The sequence below is a fragment of the Lycium barbarum genome, chromosome 9 (assembly GCF_019175385.1).
Source record: "Lycium barbarum isolate Lr01 chromosome 9, ASM1917538v2, whole genome shotgun sequence".
Lineage (NCBI taxonomy): Eukaryota > Viridiplantae > Streptophyta > Magnoliopsida > Solanales > Solanaceae > Lycium > Lycium barbarum.
In genome coordinates, this window is record NC_083345.1 from 1,871,972 (window position 1) to 1,897,258 (window position 25,287).

The 25,287-nt window shown below is 34.5% G+C and overlaps 2 protein-coding genes across 4 annotated transcripts; one reads left to right on the forward strand and one right to left on the reverse strand.

Moving 5' to 3' along the window:
* The first annotated feature begins 611 nt into the window (after window positions 1-611).
* On the forward strand, window positions 612-1,837 carry LOC132610366 (uncharacterized). Its single transcript, XM_060324670.1, has 3 exons — window positions 612-1,097; window positions 1,275-1,706; window positions 1,793-1,837. Exons 1-3 carry the CDS (start codon window positions 612-614, stop codon window positions 1,835-1,837), a joined length of 963 nt encoding a protein of 320 aa, XP_060180653.1.
* A 9,309-nt stretch (window positions 1,838-11,146) lies between these two features.
* Window positions 11,147-18,555, reverse strand: LOC132612369 (glycine-rich protein-like). 3 transcript variants are annotated; one of them, XM_060326645.1, is made up of 2 exons: window positions 18,398-18,547; window positions 11,147-11,597 (listed from the first exon to the last, which is right to left on the reverse strand). In XM_060326645.1, exons 1-2 carry the CDS (start codon window positions 18,507-18,509, stop codon window positions 11,275-11,277), a joined length of 435 nt encoding a protein of 144 aa, XP_060182628.1. In that variant the 5' UTR covers window positions 18,510-18,547; the 3' UTR covers window positions 11,147-11,274. The 3 variants fall into 3 exon arrangements, with proteins under 3 accessions (XP_060182628.1, XP_060182626.1, XP_060182627.1); XM_060326643.1 differs by lacking the exon at window positions 18,398-18,547 and adding an exon at window positions 12,467-12,639; XM_060326644.1 differs by lacking the exon at window positions 11,147-11,597 and adding an exon at window positions 17,277-17,720 and having other exon boundaries at window positions 18,398-18,555.
* Window positions 18,556-25,287: the final 6,732 nt, after the last annotated feature.

Here is a 25,287-nt window from a genome sequence, read left to right on the forward strand (position 1 = left end):
AACTAATCTTTCTCTCTCTTCTTTTATTCTGTGTGATAAACTGCCGTTGAGTGGTTCGCCGCTGCCAGAATTTGGAGTACTACTATTCTGGTAACTAATCGTTCTATCCTGGGAGGGAATATTCCATCAACCTCGAGTACTGTGAGGGGAATAATTTCCTTAAGGACACACTTTGAACTAAGTGGGCTCGATTACATTCTGGAAAATATTTTTCCAACACTGCTTCTGTTCATTTTCCAGTTTCTGTCGTTTCCTGGTTTTTAAGGATTTTATTGTTATACTGTGTAATCTGTATTACCAAGTGGTTTTACAGATTGTGTTGAAACTTTATTTAAACCTATACAGATTATTTTGCGAACAATCTTAAGGAAATTATATATAATATATAATATGTATTCTGTTTAAGGAGATTAAAACTTGTGTAGTTTTCTACTCCATATGAATATTAGTATTCTGACTCGAAGATATAAAAACTTCGTTGGAATACCAAAGTTCATAATTATACTGCGATTTGAAGAAATAAAATCTTCATCGCTTAAGTTTGTGATTTAATTGCTATTCTGGTTTTATTAACTAAAACAGTTTGTCCCTTTGACAGTGACAAAGAAATAATGACAATCGAGACTGGAACTCCCTCTGCGACTGGAACTCCCTCTGTGACTGGAACTCCCTCTACGGGTATTGCACCAGTGGCTACTCCTACAACCCGTACCGCTGTGCCACCGGCTGAGAAACCTGTGAAGTTCACCGGCACCAACTTTAAAGGATGGCAGCAGAGAAGTTTCTTTTGGCTTACCACCCTTGGTATGCAAAAGTTCACCAGTGAGGACCCTCCCGTGCCTGCCGCCGACATGCCTGACAACCAGAAGTTCATGGTTACTGAGGCTTGGAAACAGGCTGATTTTTTGTGCAAAGGCTACATTTTGAGTGCCTTAGAAGATGATTTTTACAACGTCTACAGTGCAATAGAGACCTCCAAAGAACTGTGGAGTGCACTGGAAAAGAAGTACAAAACCGAAGATGCTTGCTTGAAGAAGTTTGTGGTTGCCAAATTCCTAGACTACAAAATGGTGGATGGAAAAACTGTTGGAACCCAAGTTCAAGAGCTTCAACTTATCTTCCATGACCTTATTGCTGAAGGTATGGTAGTGAATGAAGCATTCCAAGTGGCTGCAATGATTGAGAAGTTTCCACCCTCATGGAAAGATTTCAAGAATTATCTTAAGCACAAGAGAAAGGAAATGAAGTTGGAGGATCTTGTGATTCGTCTCAAGATCGAGGAAGATAACAAAACCGCTGAGAAGAGGTACCGTAAGAGTTCACCGATTGAAGGGGCAAGTGTCGTTGAAGATGCTGCTCTGAAAAAGAACAATAAAAGGAAGAGGCATTCTGGAAAGGAGAAGTATCCTAACAAGAAAAAGTTCAAGGGAAACTGTTATAACTATGGTAAAGCAGGCCATAAAGCTCCCAACTGTTGTGCCCCCAAGAAGGATAAAGAGAAAAACAAAGGTCAGGCAAACATGGTGGAAGATGTTGATGACCTGTGTGCAATGCTGTCTGAGTGCAACCTGGTTGGTAACCCAAAGGAGTGGTGGCTTGATTCTGGCGCCACTCGACATGTGTGTGCCGTTAAGGAAGCATTTACAACCTACACTCCCGCTGGACCCGACGAGGAGCTATATATGGGAAATACTGCAACAGCCAAAGTTGAAGGATATGGAAAAGTTCTGTTGAAGATGACATCCGGCAAGGTGCTGACTCTCAACAACGTCATGCATGTTCCATCAATTAGGAAGAACCTAGTATCATCCGCACTACTCGTGAAAAATGGGTTTAAGTGCGTGCTGGTTAGTGATAAATTTGTACTTAGTAAGAATGATATGTTTGTAGGAAAGGGCTACCTCACCGAGGGCCTTTTCAAACTTAATGTAATGGTTGTTGTCAGTATTAATGGAAAATCTGCTTCTTCTTACTTATTGGAGTCAAATAATTTATGGCATGTTCGTTTAGGACATGTCAATTACAAAACCTTGCGAAAAATGATTAATCTTGAAATATTGCCTAAATTTGAGTGTAATATATCTAAATGTCAAATATGTGTTGAATCAAAGTTTGTTAAGCATTCGTATAAGTCTGTTCAAAAGAATTCAAACCCTTTAGACTTAATTCACACTGACATTTGTGATATGAAGTCAATACCATCTCGCGGTGGGAAAAAGTATTTCATAACTTTTTTTGACGATTGCACTCGATATTGTTATGTTTATTTGCTATACAGTAAGGATGAAACAATAGAAGCATTTAAGCAATATAAGAATGAAGTCGAAAATCAATTGAATAAAAAGATAAAAATGATTAGAAGTGATAGGGGTGGAGAATACGAATCTCCTTTTGCAGAGATATGTTTAGAATATAGAATTATTCATTAAACCACTGCCCCCTACACACCACAATCCAATGGAGTTGCGGAAAGGAAAAATCGGATATTGAAAGAAATGATGAATGCTTTACTAATAAGTTCCGGTTTACCGCAGAGCTTGTGGGGGGAAGCTATCCTTACAGCTAACCGAATACTCAACAGAGTGCCCACAACAAAACACAATCTATTCCATATGAACTATGGAAAGGGAGAAAACCCAACTTGAAATATTTCAAAGTGTGAGGGTGTTTAGCAAAGGTACAAGTTCCTTTACCTAAAAGGGTAAAAATCGGACCAAAAACTGTGGATTGTGTTTTTATTGGATATGCTACAAACAGCAAAGCTTGTCGGTTTTTGGCTCACAAATCTGACAATCCCGAAATTCATGTTAATACGGTAATTGAATCAGATAATGCTGAATTCTTTGAAAATATTTATCCGTATAAAATTGAATGTGAGTCGTCAAGTGAAAGATCTAAAAGACCGCGGGAAGAACCAAAGGAAAGTACACCAAGTGACAAGGATCCAAGGCGTAGCAAACGTCAAAGGACATCTACTTCCTTTGGACCAGATTTTGTGACATTCTTGCTTGAAGATGAGCCTCAAACATTTAAAGCAGCGATGTCTTCTTCTGATTCAGCATTTTGGAAAGAGGCAGTCAATAGTGAGATTCAATCAATCTTAGATAACCACACATGGGAAGTGGTTGATCTTCCTCCCGGAAACAAGCCTTTAGGTTCTAAATGGATTTTTAAAAGGAAAATGAAAGCTGATGCCACTATTGACAAATATAAGGCAAGACTTGCGGTCAAAGGTTATAGACAGAAAGAAGGCCTTGATTATTTTGACACATACTCGCCTGCAACAAGAATAACGTCCATTCGAGTGTTAGTAGCTCTGGCAGCCGTGTTTGGTCTTGAAATTCACCAAATGGACGTTAAAACAGCTTTCTTAAATGGTGATTTAGAGGAAGAAATTTACATGGAACAACCCCGAGGGTTTTGTGGTTCCTGGTAAAGAAAAGAAAGTGTGAAAACTTGTAAAGTCGCTTTATGGACTGAAACAAGCACCCAAACAATGGCATGCTAAATTTGACCAAACCATGTTGGCAAATGGTTTTAAAATCAATGAGTGTGATAAATGTGTTTACATTAAAAACACTCCAGGCCACGAAGTCATTGTTTGTTTGTATGTTGATGACATGCTGATAATGAGCAAAGATATGGCAGATATAAATGCTACAAAGCGCATGCTGGCTAGCAAATTTGACATGAAAGACTTAGGAGTTGCTGATGTAATCCTAGGCATCAGAATTCATAGAACTCCACAAGGTATAGCATTATCACAGTCTCACTACATAGAGAAAGTACTTAACAAGTTCAAGTACTTGGATTTCAAGATTGCCAGAACTCCAATTGATGTGAGTTACGCACTTCAAAAGAATGAAGGTGAAAGTAAATCACAAGGGGACTATGCGAGAGTGTTGGGAAGTCTGATGTATATCATGAATTGTACACGACCAGATATAACATGTGCTATTAGCAAACTGAGTCGGTTTACAAGTAATCCCAATCACACACATTGGATGGCAATGAAACGAGTTTTGGGGTATCTGAAACATACTCAAGACTATGCTTTGCATTATAATAAATATCCCGAAGTAATTGAGGGATATAGTGATGCAAATTGGATCACTGGATCGTCTGAAGTAAAATCCACGAGTGAATATGTTTTCACAATTGGGAGTGGAACAGTGTCTTGGAAATCATCCAAATAGACTTGCATCGCCCGTTCCACTATGGAATCTGAATTCATAGCTTTAGACAAGGCCGGTGAAGAAGCTGAATGGCTCCGGAATTTCTTAGAAGATATTCCATTCTGGCCCAAACCTGTGAGGACCCACAGCTGGGCGCTAACCATACTGTGAAACCCCTGGGTATCTGACCCCATGAACATGCGTACATGACATGACATACTCAGGTATTGTGCGTGAGAGGGTGCTAAGCCAGTTCGATATACGCTGCAGCGGTTGGGATCGAACCCGCGACCTTGCAGTCACCTTTACATTCCCCTGAGGGAATCGACTTTTATATTATGGCCATTTCCCATTCATGTGAGGGATTGTTGGGTTTTGATATTGGTGAATGGAAAATGATGGGATGAAAAGTGAAGGGAATATAAAAGGTCCCTTTTGCTTTGGGGAATGTAAAAGGTCCCTTGTACTTTGGTTAAAACATCTGTCTCACATAGGAAAAAGAGAGGAAAAGAGAGGTGTATATATTACATTACACCTTCTCTAGTCGCTAAAAGGGTTGAGGGGGCAGGGACCCCTCGCGCCGTCGTCGTCGCTCGCTCGGCTCGACTTTGGCTTTGGCTTTGGATTTGGACGATTGATTGATTATCTTTTTGGACAAACTTTTCTTTAATTAATTATTTATTTATTTAATTAATTAATTATTTAATTAATCCAATGCGGACCCTGACCCGCGACTTGTGACCGACCCGGTCCGTTTTTCCCCTTCCCGGATAATTTCGAATTTCCCTCCAAAAACTGGTGACTGATCTGAATGGTTGCAAACATTCAGAACCAGTACCTCCAACAGCTATAAAATTCCTGTTTTTGTTCCAGAATTCGATACGAAAAATATGCTGCAACAAAACAACTAATCTTTCTCTCTCTTCTTTTATTCTATGTGATAAACTGCCGTTGAGTGGTTCGCCGCTGCCAGAATTTGGAGTACTACTATTCTGGTAACTAATCGTTCTATCCTGGGAGGGAATATTCCATCAACCTCGAGTACTGTGAGGGGAATAATTTCCTTAAGGACACACTTTGAACTAAGTGGGCTCGATTACATTCTGGAAAATATTTTTCCAACACTGCTTCTGTTCATTTTCCAGTTTCTGTCGTTTATTGATTTTTAAGGATTTTACTGTTATACTGTGTAATCTGTATTACCAAGTGGTTTTACAGATTGTGTTGAAACTTTATTTAAACCTATACAGATTATTTTGCGAACAAGTAACATGTTGGGTACTTCTTACAGTTTATGTAATCCCTTTTCAGTTAGATTATCGAAATCCTATGGAAAAAAAAATCATATGGATACAAAAGTTGCATTTTCGTTACATTTCATGTAACTTTTTGGAATTTGTCTTACTTTTTCTGTTTTCTCTAGGTTTCGCTAAATTTATCATCTTTTTGTTACATAATAATTACATGCTTTGACTTTTTCTTTTTCTAGAGAACTCGAATTAACATGAGGGCTCTTAACTAGGGCTGCTTATCGAGCGGATCAGACGGATTATTATGCTTAACGGTTATCGGCTTTTAAAAGTACTAATCCGCTAGCCAACCTATAAGATATCGGTTGGTTCGGTATCGGATTAGCAATTATCGGACGGTTATCGGACGGTGTATCGGCTAATTATAGGTTACCACATTCAATCTTTTATTTTGGTTATTTACATCCCAAGATTTTAAGGACTAGTACTCTTCTGGTTGAATAAAATGTCCTTAAGGGAGTGAATATGCCAATGTAAATATTGGATCAGTGAGACTTATATGTCCACATCAATTATGTACTCCTTCCTTCTCAAAAAATTAAAAAAAAAATCATTCATATACTCCTTGTTTTCCTTTTTCATTAGATCAGCCTCAAGAGGATTTCTGTGTATATTTATATTAATGGCACTGTCTTTCCATGTGGTCAAGCTTGTGGAGTAGTTCAGGGTTAAACCAACTGATGCAAATCCCACATATTGGAATTATATTTTATGATGCCTTTTTTTATTGTGTTTTCAAGGTTGGTTTAAAAGGTATCTACAGTAAAACCCCATGGATCAGAAGGGGAAAACCCATTACGATCATAAGCGAAAAAAAAAAAACTCAAAATTTACCTTGCGTGTAGTAGCAGACTAGCAGTTGCTGAGTTGTTGTGGACTTGTGGTTTACCCTTTAGGTAAAATTAGGGTTATTTTCTAATCTATAGTTGTTGTCTTATTTACTAAATGGGCTGTCTTATTAACTAAATGGGCTTGACCTGCTGAGGCTTATCTTTAGGTTTACAAATTATAATTACCATACATATTTTATATGTTTAGGGATAAAAATATAATAAAATATAATAAATTCTTAACGGGTTAACGGTTTACCCAATAAGAAAATTGAGTAATCCGTCCCCCGCACCGATAAGCCTTTAATTATAAAATTTAAATCCATTCCCCACCCGCTAATCCGATAACCCAATACCAATAAGCCAATAAGCCAATTTTGCGGTTGGGTTATCGGTCGGTTTTGAACAGCCCTACTCCTAACAGCTCATAAGCAGAGAGATGTAGCGTATAATTAATGGGTCCAATTGAACCTAATGTTTCAATATGGACATTATATACACGATAAATATATATATATATATATATAGAGAGAGAGAGAAGAGGTAAATGAAATGAAGCAAATGGGAATATAAAACTAAGGCGGCTTTGCCTACAGTTTATGGGAATATAAAATTATGGCGGCTTTGCCTACAGTTTATGGGAATATAAAACCATGGCGGCTTTGCCTACAGCTTAGGCGGCTTTGCCTACAGTTTAGGAAAGGCTCATTAAAAAGGTTTAAAAACTATGGCAACTGTGACGCGGAAATCTTTTTTTTTTTCTTTTGAAGTCAGTTTCCAAGTTAGGTAAGTCCACGGATTTTGGACCTAAGTAATCAAAATTATCCCGGGATTAATTTATTTCATCTTTTGAAATTATTTTATCTTATATTGGGATAAGAAGGGATATCTCATCTTTTAAGTTGTGATGTATTTTATACTTAGTTTGGTACAAGATATAAATTTATAATGATACCGGATCATCACCGGGTATCGGTCATGCATCATAAATGTGTGAGAATGCGTGCAATTACCAAACATGGTACAAAAAATTAGTGCTGGGGATATTCCAGCTTATACCTTTGTATGCATGTGGACCACGGTAATAAGAGAACGAAGAGGTGGAATTAATTTTTTTTTTTTGACCTCTCTCCAGGAGCTCTCTCCTTTACTTTCTTGGTGACTCGAACTCGCAACCTTCGGGTTGAAAGTGGAGGACGCTTACTATCTGAGCAACCCCCTCTTGTCCAAAAAAAAAAAAAAAAAAACAAAAAAACCCTGTAGTAAAAATAAAGTTTGAGTAAATATAATTGCAGTCTGCTTAACCAATAACTACTCCCTTTGTATTAAATATCTATAGTAGCTACTAAAAAAGTTGTCTCCAATTATTTATCTTTTTTAAAAATTCAAATCACAATTAATTATTTTCTCCCGTTTTACCCTTAATAGAATTCTACCATTAGTGGAAGTAACACACGAATAGAGTAAACATTTAATGATGAGAGGTTATAACTTAGATATAAATAAGGGTAAAATTAATCAAATACGCCTTCTAATGAATATTTCTTCAGGAGCGTGTAAAATGAAAAAAACGACAAAGAATTTGAAATTAAAGGAGTATAACAGTAGTTTCACCCTCAATAAAAGGGTGATTTACAAGAATGATTTGGAGGTAGTTGGTCCTAATTTTTTAGCTCTCTTGTTTCGTAGGCAAAATTTTAAGTTTTAAAACTTTTGACATTTGATCTTGAAGGTATGTTCATAGGGCAAGCAGGGGTTAAAGTTTAAGACCACCCATTTCAAGGTGATTAGGTGTAGCTTCCACCTTAATGCGTGGAAAAAATAATAGCACATAAAGATATTCCTTTCTTTTCAATTTATGTGGCATATTGTTATTTTTAATCTGTCAAAAAAAAATATCATACTCTCTTATTTAGAATTTTTTTAACTTAAACTCTTCACTTTACCTTTAATGAAATATTTATTACCATAAATATGTAGACGGCTTGTTTCAAACCATCACTTTTCAAAAAACTCTCTTTCGTTTTTTAAATTTTATATCCAATCAAACACTTCACATCAATTGGGATGAAGGGAATATTAATAAATGAATCATTAAAGGGAGAGGTAATGAACATGGCTAGAGGGATTAGAATCTCCTAAACTAGTCACTAATAAGATCTCTAAATTTTGAATTCATAATTTCAAAGGTGTAATGAGACTCTAAATAGTGAACCTATTAAATTTGAATTTTAAACTTGCTTCTAAGCTATTCCTTAATTAGAAAGCAATTTTTATCAACTAGCTCAATATCTTCCCTTTTCCCGACAACATAACAGTTTGTTGTCGTCAAGATTGTTTCGACATTCTTCTCTTTCATTATAAGCTTCGACCTGTATTACATTAATGATTTTAAACTTATTTGGCACTGCAATATTACACGATTTTCTTTAAAATTAAACAAGAAAGGGTTTTTTTTTTTTTTTGGGGGGGGGCGGGGTGGGGGTGGGGGGGAGGGTTGGGACTGTTGTATATATTTTCAAGTTAAACAAAACATAGGGGGCTAGCTTGCTCTAATAACCTCTGAAATACAACACAAATGGTTAGAACAATCTACACAAAAAAAGAGAGATATTAATTATCACATATTTTAACTTATATACAAGCATGAGTTTGAAGGTGGTATCATCGTCCACCTCCAACTCATGTAAAAAAAAAAATATAAATAAAGAAAGAGAACAAAGTGGACGTAATATTAAAAAATCAAGCAATATAAAAAAAACGTGGATCCCATATTAAAAAATCAAGCAATATTCATGTAATTCCCAAAGTATTCCCATTAAGTCAATAATGGGGATTCATTGCCACATGCGTATCAACCCATTAGTGGGAGCAAATGAAATCATTGTATAACAAAAAACGTGGATCCTATATTATTGCTTTTCTTCAAAATATTAAATAGCTAAACCATACAATTTTCTTTCTTTTCTTATATTAGACTGAGATCTAATATAGATATTTAACTGTTGTATTTGCTATTCTGCCATGTCATTTATTTGTTATGTTTACTAAAATAAATATACTTAAAATATTTATATTTTAAAATAAGATAAAATTTAATTACTTTTTCATTTTTATTCTTACTCTAATAAATGTGAAAAGAGATTAATGTCGTAAAAGAAAAAATAATATTAAATGGAGATCAAATAATAAATAAGGTAAATTAGTTAAATTATAATTCTAATTGACGCTTTGTTAAAAAAAAAATGTGCAAAAGGCAACATGAAAAATAAAATGAACTAAACCAAAAATATTCACCAAAAATTAAAAAATAGTAGTTCTTCGTCTCAAATTTCTGCTTTGTTTCGTTTTAAACATGTAAAATTAATTTAATAATTTTAACTAATGTAAATTTTATTTAATTTTAGAATTATCCAAATCAAAATTTGATAAAAAATAATAAGTATTGTTTAGGTCCAATCCACATACATTAACAATATAATATTTTACACCTTTAAATTAATCGAATTAAAATTCCAGTTATCAACTGATGCTTATATATTGCTATTGTTTTGTCTCAAAGAGAGGAAAATAGTTTTCTTTTAAACAAGTCTTCTCTTTTAAAAAGTATTAATAAATTTTTGCAAACTTTGTATTCATAGATATAATAAAGTTTTGGATACGGAGCACAAATTACAGTGTTATATTAATCATTTTTTGAGCATACAACTTATCAGTAATATAAGTAAAAAGATTCAAGCGAATTTTTATTTTAAAAAGCTGACAAAATAATGAATAAAATAATTACAATTTCAGAAATTACATAACCAATTAACATTAATAAGAAAATTTATGGGTCAAAAAATTAATTTGGTGTGTAACTATATAACATAAATTTTAGTAGAATTTAAATTAAATTTTAAATAAAATACATTTTTAACGTGAGACTACACGATAATAGTACTGATATAAATGATAAAAGCACTTATTAATAATATATCACTATACTTATGAAAGTAGAACAGAAGCAAATATTGTATCATGCTAACAATTTTTCTGCTATTTGTCAGGATAAATTACGCATTTGAACTTTCTAATTTTTATTTGTGAATGGTAAATAAGAAATGATTGATCTTTAGGAGAATAATGTATAATGTACAATTCAATCTAAGAAGCAAATATATATATCTTTGCAAACCTAATAAATTTATAGCATTAAGCGATAGTAAAAAACAAATAAAATATTAGAGTCTTAGTGCTTTACAACTTAAGAAATGAATGTTCTCATAATTAAAAAATAATAAGTTGTGTTACTTTATTAAATTATACTACTAAAGTTTGGTTATGATCAGTAGAATGTAAAGATTTTAACGGAATAAAACTTTGAGAAACCAAATAATTTTCTGTACATACTTCTTCGAATGAAAATATTAACATATCAATATTATGTTTATCGTTAGCTCATACTAGGATTATTGGGCCCGTGCGAAGCACGCGCATCGATGTCTAATATGAAATTAAAGGAGACTAGGATAGGTAAGTAGGTAATTAGAGCGAGATTAGGAACAGATGGACAACATGATCTCGATCAATAATCTTTTTTTTTTTTAAATTAAGAGATTTGATATTTTAGTTAATTCTTTTAGGTTTAAAATTATACACTACAGTGAAAAAGATATTGTCTTTGCAAGATTACCAATTAATGCTTATATTTACTTATAATTATAAAATAAGTGACTTCAGTGCATAAATATTCTTGGGCTCACTATAACTTAAAAGTAGAAGAAACATTACTACATTATTTAGAAACTAAACCAAGGAAAACTATTATAACGCCATTGGATAACAAACATTACAGCAAGGTAAGATGGCTTTTATTCATACTTCTTAATTATGGCAAGCTCTACAGTAGCAAGAGCGTTACCATATTACATTTTTGCCATTACAAAAGTTTTAATACAATATTGCTGCACTTGATGATCAGTTTTGAGGCTTAGCTTGAGTGACTTTATCCATGGCTTCACCTTTGTAGGAGCAGCACCTATAGCAACCGTGGTAATCGCGGCGGCAGCAACCATACCGGCAGTATCCTCCACGTCTACCACCACCACCACCTCGACCGCCGCCAGGATATCCACCACCACCACGGCCACCTCCACCGCGACCGCCGCCCGGGTATCCACCACCACCATGGCCACCACCAGGGTATCCACCACCATGATGGCCACCACCAGGGTATCCCCCACCGGGATATCCTCCATATTGGGCTTCATGTACTTCATTCTTGTGTTCAGATTTCTTAGCTGCATTAGTAGTATAACATTTTTGGTTTAATCAATAATCTTACGAGTTGGAGTCCTACACACGGATAGTGTAAAAGGTTTCACCATTTTAGGTTGCTTAAAAGATAGTAGTAAGTAGCTACTTATGTTCATAAAAAGTGAAATTAGTGATCTGAAAATTAAATAAGACAAGTTACTGTCACAAGCCTACAACAGGTTAATAATGAAACACATATAATCTAGAAACTATTTTACACTAGATTAAGTTATATAGTATATCGTTAGCGTAGAATTTTTTTACACTATCAAATTACTCAAGTGATATCTACAGTAAGCCTACTTAAAATGTGGGATCTGTAATGTTGAAAATAAAACAAGTTACTTAGGTGTGAAAATTCTTTAAAATGGCGTATACAACGTAAATTCTTGAGCCGAGGCTAGCTTTTCTACCTCCCAAGGTAGAGGTAAGGTCTGCATGCACTCTACTTTCCCCAGACCTACTTGTGGGAATATACTGGGTATGTTGTTGTTGTTAGCTAGTAGAAGTTTATATAAATTAAATCATTTACTTTTATTTATATACTCTTTTTCATGATACAAACACAATTATATATAGTATTTGATAGGTTCAAGCTAGCATTAGTGAATACAAACATGGAACTTTAAGTACTCGTTTTAGTGGAAATAATATTACCTTTACTACAAATTGCACATTCACCACCAATTTGAAAGGTTAAATAATTTAACTTGATAAAAAGAAAGGACATATACTAAAGAGATAACATATTTTTTTCACTGGCTTGGCCAAACGTTAGATTTTATGCCAAGTAATGAGAGAGGAAACCCAATTTTTCAAAGAGACAAAGATAAAAAGGAGAAAATAATCTTACAGTCCTCCTCTATAGTGGTGGAAGTCTCAGCCAACTCCCTTGCTAAAACCTCAGTACTTATCATTATAAAAATAGCCAAACAAAGGCCAAGAAACAGAAATGCCTTGGAATTCATCTTTTTTTTTGTTTTTGTACCCAAGCTTAGTAATGAGACTTGAGACTGAAGGATGAAGAAAATGATGCATGATTGGCTCTATTTATAGTAAGATTGAAGGGAAGGACATTCATGTGAGGGAACAACACACAGGATACATTTATGGAGAATTGGTTGGCAAGTGAAGAGAGTGATGAAGAGTCTTGGATTCACAATTGAGTTGACAAAATATATTAATATAATCATACAGAATATGGAGTTTTTAGATTCTGAAATTTGTCATATATACATAAATAAATAATTTCCCAACAAATTTACAATTTTGGCGCAACGTTATTGAATTTTATCGAACTTGTACTTCCCATACTTGCTCCGTCTCCATCTACTACTCGTTATATTAAATAGGCATACAGAATACATTGATGACTTTTTAAACTTGTCAAAAGTTCTCATTTAGACATATAATTCAGTAATTCTATCTAGTGAACACTTGGCGTTTGTAAAAACAGTACCTGTAAAACGCTAACTAAAATTTTGATAAGTTTCGAGAGTCGTCGATTAGTTAGATCTATGGGCCAAAATGCACTAAATATTGCAAGTTCTTTACCTCACAAGTGTATATAAGTTTGAGACAGCCAGAAGCTCTAAATGCCATAACGGCATATCTACTTTAACACTATTCTTTTTCAATGGGCGCTTTAAAATTCTAGGCCCTCCCATATACCCCACCATCCCTCTCCCCTACTTGTAGAGTCTATTTTTTTTTTAAAAGACACTACAATTATTCGGAATTTACTGATCCGCGCATAAACAAATTCATGATTTGAAATTTATAGATTCTTATAATACTTTAAGTGATAATAATTGAGTTCACAATCAAATATTTATAAATATTTCTTTAAACTTCCTAATATATATACAACTACAAGTTAGGACAAATGTTTTTGAATTCTCGTGAACTCGTTAATTGTGCTTTCGATGCGCCACTAGATTCAACTAATCCAAATTTATATCGCGTAAGACTCGTTAAGGAAAAATGCTCCGTATCTGACTTTTTTCTATTTCTAGAACTTTGACCTCAAAATCTGTAAGTACGGGTAGAAAGGTCAATATTCAGCCCATTACAAGTAGATCTAGTTGGTATTTGTTCAGTCTAGATCTATTAGGTCTGCCAAGTTGCAAATTAGATAATTATCCATAAGAGGAAAAGTCTAGTTATCCATAAGTGGAAAAGTCTAGTGCAGCTTCGAAAAGACACGTGCGTATTTTCTGGCCTACGAATTAAAAACATGAGAGAGACATCACGTATCAGTAAAGTTGAAAAAGTCATCCTAGATCAGCCACCCAACCACCTCTCATTACTGCTCAAGCTATCAAGAAATAAAACATTCTTTTTCATTTTTCAACGAAATTTGATCAAGAACTTGAACCCCATGTTTAATTCTCTGTTAGACACCTGATTTGTAATTAGTTTATGATTTGTATTATTTTACTTGATGATTGTTCGTAGACGAATCCGCTAAGTCTTCGAACTCATGAAGGTTGGATTATGTACGTTTAACAACTCTAATGAGTTGTTCATCAACCGGCCATTTGGTTATTATACAGTAATATGAAATTTGTTATGCGTTGAATGATGCTACATTGATTATTATGCGTTTAATAATAGGATGATTGTTTTACAAGATTATTTTGTAAATTGCTAACACTAGTAACTCAAGACTTTACGTGAATGTGTTACTATTTGGAGATTCAAACAGTTTGTTCTTTGGTTATAATCTTTTCAAACTTTTGTAAAAACATTTTGAATTATTAGGTATTTTGACTAATAGTATTTTTTGTGTAATATTTAAATATGTAAATTTTATTAAATATTTAAAGAATCTATACCCGAATTCTTGGTCAAAATTAAGTATTACCCTCATAGTCCAAACACCTTCATATAAATTGAACAAAAAGTAATATATTCAAGAGATAATATTTAATAACTCGGACAGACTAGGTTAGGTTATACAATTCCACAGGTTCTCTGTTCTTTTTGCCATGAAAAAAAATAAAAATCTACAATGATATGTTCAATTCTGAACCAGATAATATATTGCCCTACAGAAAAATGCAATATTTATTTCATATAAAGATCGCTATATGTAGGTGCTTAATGAAAAATTTGAGTCTAAACGTTAACCCATCTATTCAAGTAGCTGCCAATTAACTTAAAACTTTTTCAGGTATTGCATTAATGTAATCTTCAATATTCGCCTCCAAAAAAATTCACAAAATGATGATATAAATAGAGCAAAATTACATTCTCAACTATCACAACTCAAGTAATAGTGATAGCTTATTTTTAGTTTCAACTAAGAAAAAATGGGATCAAAGGCATTGATGCTTCTAAGCCTTGTTTTGGCTATTTTTGGTGATAACATCAGATGCTACATCAAATATTTTTTACACTGTTAGTATCAATTCTTCAAACACTAATTTGTTTCTAGCAAATATCGTCATATAAATGAAAAAGATGAAATATGTAGTTATGGTTATGATCGACATCTTTGTGCGATATGGACACGGTTTATTTTTGCATTTACTTTTGTTTTGAACTATTAGATATTCCAGAAAGATAAAAAGGAAATTTAATGCCTCAAATATTTACAAATTCTTATTTTGGTTCTTGTAATTTCTACCTAAGCAAATTTAACCTTCAATTAATTGAAATGTGCACTTTTGATCCCTCGAACTGTAACATATTTTCTATAAAAGGTTCAACGAAAGATAGAATTTATTGCTATTATCCCAAGATAAAAGGATCACTGTAACTATCCACCTAACTAGGACTGGCAAATGGGTGGGTTTGGTTGGATTTGGTTTGATTGAAAATGATTTAAACAAAAATGGGTTAAGTTTCAAACCGCCCATATTTTATGTGGATAAGTATGGGTTGTGTGATAAATGACTGGGTTGTTTATGGGTTAACCCATATTATACAAGTGGACTATTATTTCAAGTGTATGTTTATAATTTTTTTTCTTTTGGCAAGTTAAATTAATTTTTTCATATAAATTTCTGGGGGAGGGGTGGGGGTGGGGGTATGAATTTTATTTATTTATAATTTTTTAATAAAAGTAAAATATATGAAATTGATTTTTGTGTGTGTGTGGGGGGGGGGGGGGGGTGGAGGTAGGGGAGGGGGTGGGGTGGGGGACCAGAAATTCTTTTCCACTATTTATAAATTTTTTATAGAAGTAATTTATATGAAAATTGAAATTTTTTTTGGGGGGGGGGGGGGGGGTGGGGGAGGGGTTGGGGCGGGGGTAAGAATTTTTTGATCGGAGTGGGAGGTAAGAAAACATTTCTCCTTTTTTTATTAAGCTTTTTATAAAAGAAAAATAAAATATATGAAATAAAAAAATCTGTGGGGTGGGGGGGGGGGGTATGGCGTGGTGGGTGGTGGGGTAAGGGTTGGGGTGGAAAGTAAGAAAGAAATTTCTCATTTTCAAAATGAGTTGTTATTGGGTTTAGTGTGTTCTTATATGGATACATTTTTATGGGTTAAAGAGAGACTTGAAGCCCATATTTACCCATCTGAAAATGAGTGACCAACTCACTAACATGTGGGTAAAATGGGCTAATTTACTAAATATGGGCTCAAATTGCCACCTCTACACCTAACGTTCATATGTGAGATTATTGTTACAAAAAAAGGTATGCGAGACGAAAAATGAGGTAAATGTCGCTAAATATCCAGAATTCGGACCTGGAGGTGGAGGACCCGGTTTTGCATTTAATGCAGGAACTGGATTGGGATCTGGTGCAGGAGGTATAATACCATTGCCATGAGAGGATATCCTGGAAGTGGCCATGGATTCATATATAGTGGCTATTGTTTTAATTATATGTTATGTGTTTAAGTAAGTATTATTACTTGTGTAGTTGGAAAGTATGAATAAATGTATCAGAAATCACCATAGATCACACTTGCTATGGATTGATGGTCATGTCATTAGTATGTGAGAACTTGGTTAGTATGTAAGATTTTCTTTTCGTTTGAATGTAATTGTCATCCATATGTTTCAAGTGTCCTTTGTTCTGTTTTTTTTCTTCGTAATCGTTTCGTTTGAATTTGTATGGTAGAATCTGATCGGATGCACAGATAGTACTAGCAAAATATGTTTTCGTCTAATCTGTTTTCGATTGACTAAAAAAGAAAGACTTTTGACGCATATCAAAAGTACTTATAGCATTTGTTGGATTAAACACGTCATATGACATTTTGATGACTATATGGACTTATGACTATACGAGCATGTCGTCAAAAGTAATATGTGATGTTTATGTTAGATTTAATGGCGCAGACCACTTTGTGAACTCTCTCAATTTTCTCTAATCAAATGTGTAAATAACTTTTTCAAGATTCCAATATTTTCAATTGAACATTATAGGACTTACAAACAGTTTAACTTGTCGAATGCATGAATGAATTTTATTTGCATGATTGTAGAAACTAGAGTCAAAGTTACAGGCACTTTTATTGCCCAGGATTTCTATGATCTCATTCTCAGTGAACTATATGATCCTGACTCATCAATTTTTCAGATTAATATAAATCTCTTATCTTTGTTTTCACTTATACCTAATTAGATGGAGACAAGGATAGGAGTTTGATTAAAAAGAAAAATGAGAAGAAACACCAACGGAAAAGTGTTATGGCACGTACCCTTATATAATTAACAAACGTAACATGATAGCTTTTATAACATGATAGCTTTTATTTCATAATTCTTACAAGAAGCTAGAAATAGCCAGCAATAGTATTACGTAGTATTACATCTTGCCACCAATTGGTACAAGGTGATTGTAACTATATTACTATTCACCATTGTATCTAGGAGCAGCACTTGCGGCCGCCACCACCATGTCCACCGTGTCCACCGTGGCCGCCATGTCCACCCCCAGAATATCCACCGCCACCACCGTGACCGCCGCCATGGTATCCTCCACCACCGTGACCGCCGCCATGGTATCCGCCACCACCGTGACCGCCGCCATGGTATCCGCCACCACGGTATCCGCCACCACCGTGACCGCCGCCATGGTATCCACCGCCATTGTACCCGCCAGAGTGGTCTACATGTACTTCATTCTTGTTATTGGAATTCTTTGCTGCATCGTGTAAACAAGAATGTTATTCTTAACTGTTTTATTCTTTTTTTATTAGTATAATTATACTATTTATTACCAACTCTGAATTATAAACTTCTGTAATCTCATAACTTCATGGAGATTTTTCGCTAAAGTTGAGAAGGTTAAATATGCTAGCATATATAATAGTATATGGAAAATGTATAATTAAATTAGAGGAGGCTTTATTTATAAATTCTTCTTTCATGATACATCCGCAGCGGTAGTTATCTAAGTTTATAAGAAATTAAGAACTTAGCAAAGTCATGATCAAACTAACATCTAGAGTAGTCCCATTGATTGAAACATATAAGGCTAGATAAGGGTGTCAAAATTAACCATAAAACATGATCCGCCCCCGCCCAAGTTTAGGCGGGTTAATAACTCGTCCATTTGTTAATTCAACCCATTTTGACTCACCCTTTACTTATCTATAAGCTAGGTTAATTGACCCGTGATCAAATATACTTCCTTTTTTTTAACGTTTTTTTTTTTTTTTGATATTTCATAATAGCCATAGAAAATAGTTTTATTATGTATTTAAATAAATTATCAGAAAACAAATAAAAAGTTTACTGAATTAGGCTGTAACTCATTATCAGCCCATTCATCATGTTATTACTATCCTAGTAATTATACAATAATTTTCAAAAACTTACAGTCCTCTGAAGTGGTGGAAGTCTCAGCCAACTCCCTAGCTACAACATCAGAACTTATCATTACAAATATGGCCACAAAAAGGCCGAGAATCAGAAATGCCTTGGAACCCATTTTTTCTTATGATACTTGAAATAAAGGATGAAGAACTTGAGACATTCTTGGGTTCTATTTATAGAAAGATTTGAATGCATAATTGGTTAAAGAGAAGAGTACCACTTGGAGGTGTGAGCGGACATATGCACAAGGTGCATTTATTGAGTGTGGACCAATATTCAGTCGGCAAATGAAGAGAGTGAGATTTCACATTTGAGTTCATACATGAGAAAGTATCCAGTCTGTTGCATTATATCAAGTTAAACTGATATGTAAAAACAGATATTTATCTACATTAATTCCAATTTGATATCTGGACGTTCGGGTGGATGGGCAAATTTGACTTACTTTGCTACAACTCTCGTAGGCGGATCACTAGGACGTACTTTAGTATAAACATGTTATAATTTTTGAACAAATTGTTCACAGTGCCTAGCAGATTATCAAGAGCTTATGATAAATGCGCAAAGACTTTGCTCAACATAAGTCTTGACAGATCAGTGTACAAAAAAAATCGACAAACCGCACCAAATCGATAAATCAAGAAAAGAATTAGACTAGTAGTTTGGTTTGACATGGTTTGGTGTTGGCAAAAAAAAAAACATGACCATAATTGGTTTGGTTTGTTTTTAACTAGAAAAAGTCAAACCGAACCAAATCAACCCAACATGTATTCAATTTTTAAAAATATTTTATAAATAAAAATATTTATTTATAATGTAATTTATAAATATTTCTTAAAAATTTTCATAGTTTTTGTCTTTTATCATATTATTTCAAGCTTGGATTTGAATTTTGAATGTCAATAAGTTTTATATCCTATGAATGTTAGTAACTTAAATAAAGTCAAAATCAAAACCAACTCGATACTATTGCTTACAAAAGAAATTCAATTCTAACACTAGGAATGACAATAAAGTTGGATATCTATTTTTTAGTTTTGCATAAGTGGTTTAGAGAGTAAAATATATAACTTAATTTTATTTTTTCTTTGCCATGTAATTAATACTTAGTAGCCGTACTTATTTTAGAATGATTTAATTAATATTTTTAGATTATAAATGATCATTTTCTTTATGGCAGCTAGAGAGGTATTGGGGGTCTCACGAGGCCGCCGTGGTGGGCACCGAGGGGATTGGTGGTGGATAGGAGAAGTCCAAGGGAAGGTAGAAGCAAAGAAGCAGGCATATGTGAAGTTGGTAGATAGCAAGGATGATGAAGAGAAGCGGACGAACAGGGAAAAGTATAAGATGGCGAGAAAGGAGGCGAAGTTGGCAGTTTCGGCGGCTAAAACGGCAGCCTTTGAACGCCTTTATGCAGAACTAGAGGACAGAGGTAGGGATAAGAAGCTATTTAAGCTCGCCAAGGCGAGAGAGAGGAAGGCACGCGACTTGGATCAAGTGAAGTGCATCAAGGACGAGGATGGCTAAGTGTTGGTACAAGAATCTCGCATTAGACAAAGATGGTAGTCATACTTTCATGAACTCTTGAACGAAGGAGGGGACAGAGACATTGTGTTAGGAGACTTGGAGCACTCGGATAGGCGTCGCAACTTTGGATATTGTAGGAGTATAAAGGTTGAGAAGGTTAAGAGAGTTGTTCGTAGGATGCGCAGGGGAAAAGCGACCGGACCTGACGAGATTCCTGGGGAATTTTGGAAGAATGCAGGCAGGGTAGGCTTGGAGTGGCTGACTGGGTTGTTTAATGTCATTTTCAAGACAGCGAAGATGCCGAAGAATGGAGGTGGAGTACAATGATTCCCGTGTACAAGAACAAGGGAGACATTCAAAGTTGCAACAACTATAGAGATATCAAGCTGCTAAGTCACACCATGAAAGTGTGGGAAAGGGTGGTGGAAATGAGGGTGAGGAGAGGTGTGTCTATTTCAGAGAACCAGTTTGGATTCATGCCGGGGCGCTCGACTACAAAAGCCATTCATATTGTAAGGAGATTAGTGAAGCAGTATAGGGAGCGGAAGAGGGACTTGCACATGGTATTCATTGACCTAGAAAAAGCCTACGACAAAGTGCCAAGAGAGGTCCTATAGAGATGCTTGGAGGCTAAAGGTGTACCTGTGGTGTACATTAGAGCGATAAAGGACATGTATGATGGAGCTAAGACCAGGGTAAAGACGGTAGGAGGAGACTCGGAGCACTTCCCTGTTATGATGGGGTTGCATCAGGGATCAGCTCTTAGCCCATTTCTATTCGCTCTGGTGATGGATGAATATTGACGCGACAAATACAAGGTGAGGTGCCTTGGTGTATGTTGTTCGCGGATGACATAGTTCTAATTGATGAGACTCGCAACGGAGTTAACGATAAGCTGGAGGGCTGGAGACAGACGTTGAAGTCTAAAGGATTTAAATTGAGTAGGATCAAGACAGAATACTTGGAGTGCAGGTTCAGTGGCCTACCGCGTGAGGCTGACGAGGAAGTGAGGCTTGGTACCCAGGCCATTAAAAAGAAAGGAAGTTTCAAGTATCTTGGGTCTATTATACAGGGAGATGGGGATATCGACGACAATGTTTCACATTGTATTGGTGCAGGGTGGATGAAATGGAGGTTCGCCTCCGGAGTGCTGTGTGATAAGAAAGTGCCGCCAAAACTTAAAGGCAAGTTCTACAAAGTGGTGGTTACACCAACTTTATTGTACGGGGCGGAGTGTTGGCCAGTCAAGAAATTTCACATTCAGAAGATGAAAGTCGCGGAAATGCGAATGCTGCGGTGGATGTGTGGGCACACTAGGAGGGATAGAATTAAGAATGAAGATATCCGAGACAAGGTGGGAGTGGCATCGGTGGAGGACAAGATGCGGGAAGCGAGGCTGAGATGGTTTGGGCATGTGAAGAGGAGAGACACAGATGCCCCAGTGCAGAGGTGTGAGAGGTTGGCTATGGACGGTTTCAGGAGAGCAAAGGGAGGCCGAAGAAGTATTGGGGAGAGGTGATTAGACAGGATATGGCACAGTTTCAGCTCACCGAGGACATGACCTTAGATAGGAGGTTGTGGAGGACTCAGATTAGGATAAAAGGCTAGGTGACTTATCCTTTCACCATAGTAGTTGTAGTTTTGCTCATTTGTTTATTGCCATTTGATTTCTGCATTTGATTGCTGCTTATATTTGTTGGGCCGTTGTACTTTGGTTATCTTATTTATCTATAGTAGTTAATGCTCCTTTCTTTCCGGACTATTCTGCCATGACTTTCTCGCTTTTGTTATTCTTTGTTTTCATATTGTTTTCGATATGCTTGGTCCTATCTGACCTTTTGTCTTGTTTTTCCTCTCTTGTTCTCCTCTCTTGAGCCGAGGGTCTTTCGGAAACAGCCGCCCTACCTTTCAAGGTGGGGGTTAGGTCTGCGTGCACTCTACCCTTCCAGACCCCACATGGTGGGATTATACTGGGCTTGTTGTTGTTGCTTATTAATTAGCAATATTTATTTTAACCGTTTTTATTATCTTTTTGTTGAACATTTTAATGCAATGCCATCACTCATCTCACATTTTGTGTTATTTTTCTAAGAAACATCTTAATTGTATAATTGTATCTTACTAGGACTAAAGAAATATTTGAAGTAAAACTTATATGTTTTGTATGAAGACTTTTCCGATAAAAAAGCTAAAAAATAGGAGAAAAACGAATAACCTGAGGTTGAAAAAAACGAATTTTATTGGTTTGGCTTGGTTTATAATTTAAAAAATCTGATGCAATTAGTTTGATTTGATACTTGAAAAATTCAAACCGACTCGGTCCATGTACACTCCTAATCAGGACATTAGTATAAATGATTCAAAAGTCCTGGCAAGGTTTGTATTTTTATTTTTTAACCGACATGTCTTTACTTCAAATTTAATCCAAAAGACTCAATTTTGATGTCCTTCTGATACCAATTTCAATAATTTTCAATGGTTTAGTTCAACTCAAACCTTAAAAAATTATTAGATCTACTTTATTTTCTTCAACAATAAAACTCAACCAAAGCCAACAATAATGTTCTTCATGTTCCTTAATTTCAACCAAGCAAATCTAAACCCACCACAATTACGTAATGAGTCTTCAATTATCTACAACACATAAAAAGAAGATGGGGGAAGAAAAGGATGACGGAGGAAAAGAAGAAAGAAGTTTTGGTAAAAACATTAGTATATGCTAAACTTTTATAATAGGGCCAACAATTAAATATCTATCCTAACAAAGGTCATCCGATGAAAACTGCTGTATCTGCTGTAAATTCTAGGCCTCACAAAGCGGAATCCAGCCCGGGCCCCCTTTTTATTCATTTTTTTTTGCGCGGATTGTCCTTTAAAAGCGTTGGTCTTTAATTTGGGGAAAAAACGTAAGTATCCAATAATATAAAAATATTTACGGTCTTTTAGCAGGTAATTACAATAAAAATTCAATGGCAAGTGCTAAAAATAAGGAAATCATCCGAACATTAATCAGGTCAATAATGCCCATTACATTATCTTCCAACGTTTTTGCTCATTACCTTCCTATGTTTTAGCTCATAAGTATTTTCTATAACTGTTTTCTATATGTTTTCCCCTTTCTTCTTCCTCCCTAGTCTAACGTTAGCATTTTATTCTCCTTTTCTACTTCCCTAGTCTAATTTTATTGTTCATTCAGGTAGAATAAAATCATAGTTTTGGTTCAGAACGATGGGAAACGGGTAGTATAATAAAATAGTTATACATAAAATATCATTCGTATAATTTTGTTAACACCTTATATAATATATTTAATATACCTCGTATAATTCAATTATGCCTTTATAATACGTTTGTATACCTTGTATAATTTTATTGTACATTTATAATCAATTTATATACCTCGTATAATAATAATTTTATTATACTTTTATAATAAGTTTATATACCTCATATATTTTTATTATACCTTACATAATAAACTTAATATACCTTGTATAATTTCTCTGTAACTCTATCAACCAAGAAGGGAAAATGAAAGAATGGAGGGATAGTAACAGGAGATGAAGGATATATTGGTGAAGAAGATTGATACGTTGGTTGATGTTTATCTTAAATCAGACAGATAAATGATGTGTTTATCTCTTAAATGATGGATAAATGAAAATAAAGACTAAAAGATATGACTGAATCCCCTGATTTTAGGGATATTTCCATTCGTCACATACTTCTTTAATGTGTTATATATGTAATAAACAGTGTTGTTTTTGAAGAATATGAAAAGTTTTGCTATTTATGTTCTTATTTCTTCTATAGTGACTTATCACGTAATTTTCTCCTTTAATTTCTGTCTCTCAAATGGCTGGTCTTTAATTTTTATCCTTCGCTTAAAAAAGTGGTAGATCCAGAGGTTTTGGGTTCGAAGTTCCGCTCAGTCAAAAAAAAAAAAACGCAAGATAAGGCTTCACGATGAAGCAAGAGTTTTCAAGGTAGATTTTTTTTTTCTCTGCTCAAATTCTAAAAAAATAAGACCTGACTTTTGCCCTGAATAGGCTTTTTTATTTTTTATTTTTATTGAGCAGGAGTTCGAACCTATAACCTAGGGTATTTTAGGCGAATGGCATAAACTAAAGATCAACAATTTGAGAAGAAAAAATTAAAGACCACCTCCAAATAAGGACAGTCGTGCAAATTGCTCAGTTTTATTCTAGTAGGCTTGCCAAATTGCAACTTAGCTAATTTTCATTCTAAGATTTCTGCTGTAAAACAAACTATCCTAATTAACCCCCATTTATGAAGTCTTGAAAATTTTGCAAATTCTTAAAATGTAAATAATAAGTTACGTTTACATTTCGAAAATGTGCAAGATGAGAAACCTCTCCACAGAGATATTGACGTTAGTAGAGGAGTATTATTTTGCTTCCTTTTATTTATTTAATTATTTATCGAGATTATGAGTAAAATTCACAACTAGTCACTTTTTAACCTTGTAATTTAGAATAGTCACTATTAGGGGCGTACATGAACCGAGTTGGTTCGAATTTTTTAAATATCAAACTAAATCAATTGTGTTGGGTTTTTATATCTACAAATCAAACCAACAAAAGTCGGGTTTTTCAATCTGGGGTTTTCCCGTGTTTTTTGAGTTTTTTTGGAAAACTCTTCATACAAAACATATAACATTTACTTCAAATATTTTTTCAGTCCTAGTAAGATACAACTATATAATTAAGGTGTTTCATAAGAAAATAACACAAAATGTGAGATGAGTGATGACATTGTAATAAAACATTCAACAAAAAAGATAATGAAATCGCATAACAATAAATGTTGTTAATTAATAAACCATAATAAAAATGATCATAATTTAAAAATACTAAGTCATGCTAAAATAAGTACATCTAATAGTATTAATTACATGACAAAGAAAAAATAAAATTAAGTTTTGTCACGGTCTAAAGCAATGCAAAACTAAAGAATAGATATTGAACGTTATTGTCATTCGCACTAGAATTGAATTTCTTCTGTTAGCATTAGTATTGATTTGGACTTTATTTGAGTTACTAACATCTAAATGCTATAAACTTATTAGACCATTCAAAATTTTAAGTCCACGCTTGAAATAATATGTTAAAAGATTAAAACTATGAAAGAACTTAAGAAATATTTATAAATTACATTACATATAAATATTTCTAAAAGTTGTATATATGTAATATGGGGTTGGTTTAGTTCGGTTTGACTTTTTTTAGCTAAAACCAAACAAAACCAAGTATGATCGAGTTTTTTTCTCTCAATAGCAAACCAAGTCAAACCAAACCACGAGCCGGGCTTTTTTCTCGATTTGGTTTGGATTATCAGGTTGGTGC

What these genes read in the sequence shown, in the direction of transcription:
- LOC132612369 (XM_060326643.1), bottom strand. Translation starts at nt 12,581, where the DNA reads ATGAATTCCAAGGCATTTCTGTTTCTTGGCCTTTGTTTGGCTATTTTT. An exon ending in CACCACTATAGAGGAGGACT is followed by an intron (nt 11,598 to 12,466) that starts GTAAGATTATTT and finishes CTACTAATGCAG; the next exon opens with CTAAGAAATCTGAACACAAG.
- LOC132610366 (XM_060324670.1), top strand. Translation starts at nt 612, where the DNA reads ATGACAATCGAGACTGGAACTCCCTCTGCGACTGGAACTCCCTCTGTG. An exon ending in GAAAAACTGTTGGAACCCAA is followed by an intron (nt 1,098 to 1,274) that starts GTTCAAGAGCTT and finishes ATTCGTCTCAAG; the next exon opens with ATCGAGGAAGATAACAAAAC. An exon ending in GAAATACTGCAACAGCCAAA is followed by an intron (nt 1,707 to 1,792) that starts GTTGAAGGATAT and finishes TCCATCAATTAG; the next exon opens with GAAGAACCTAGTATCATCCG.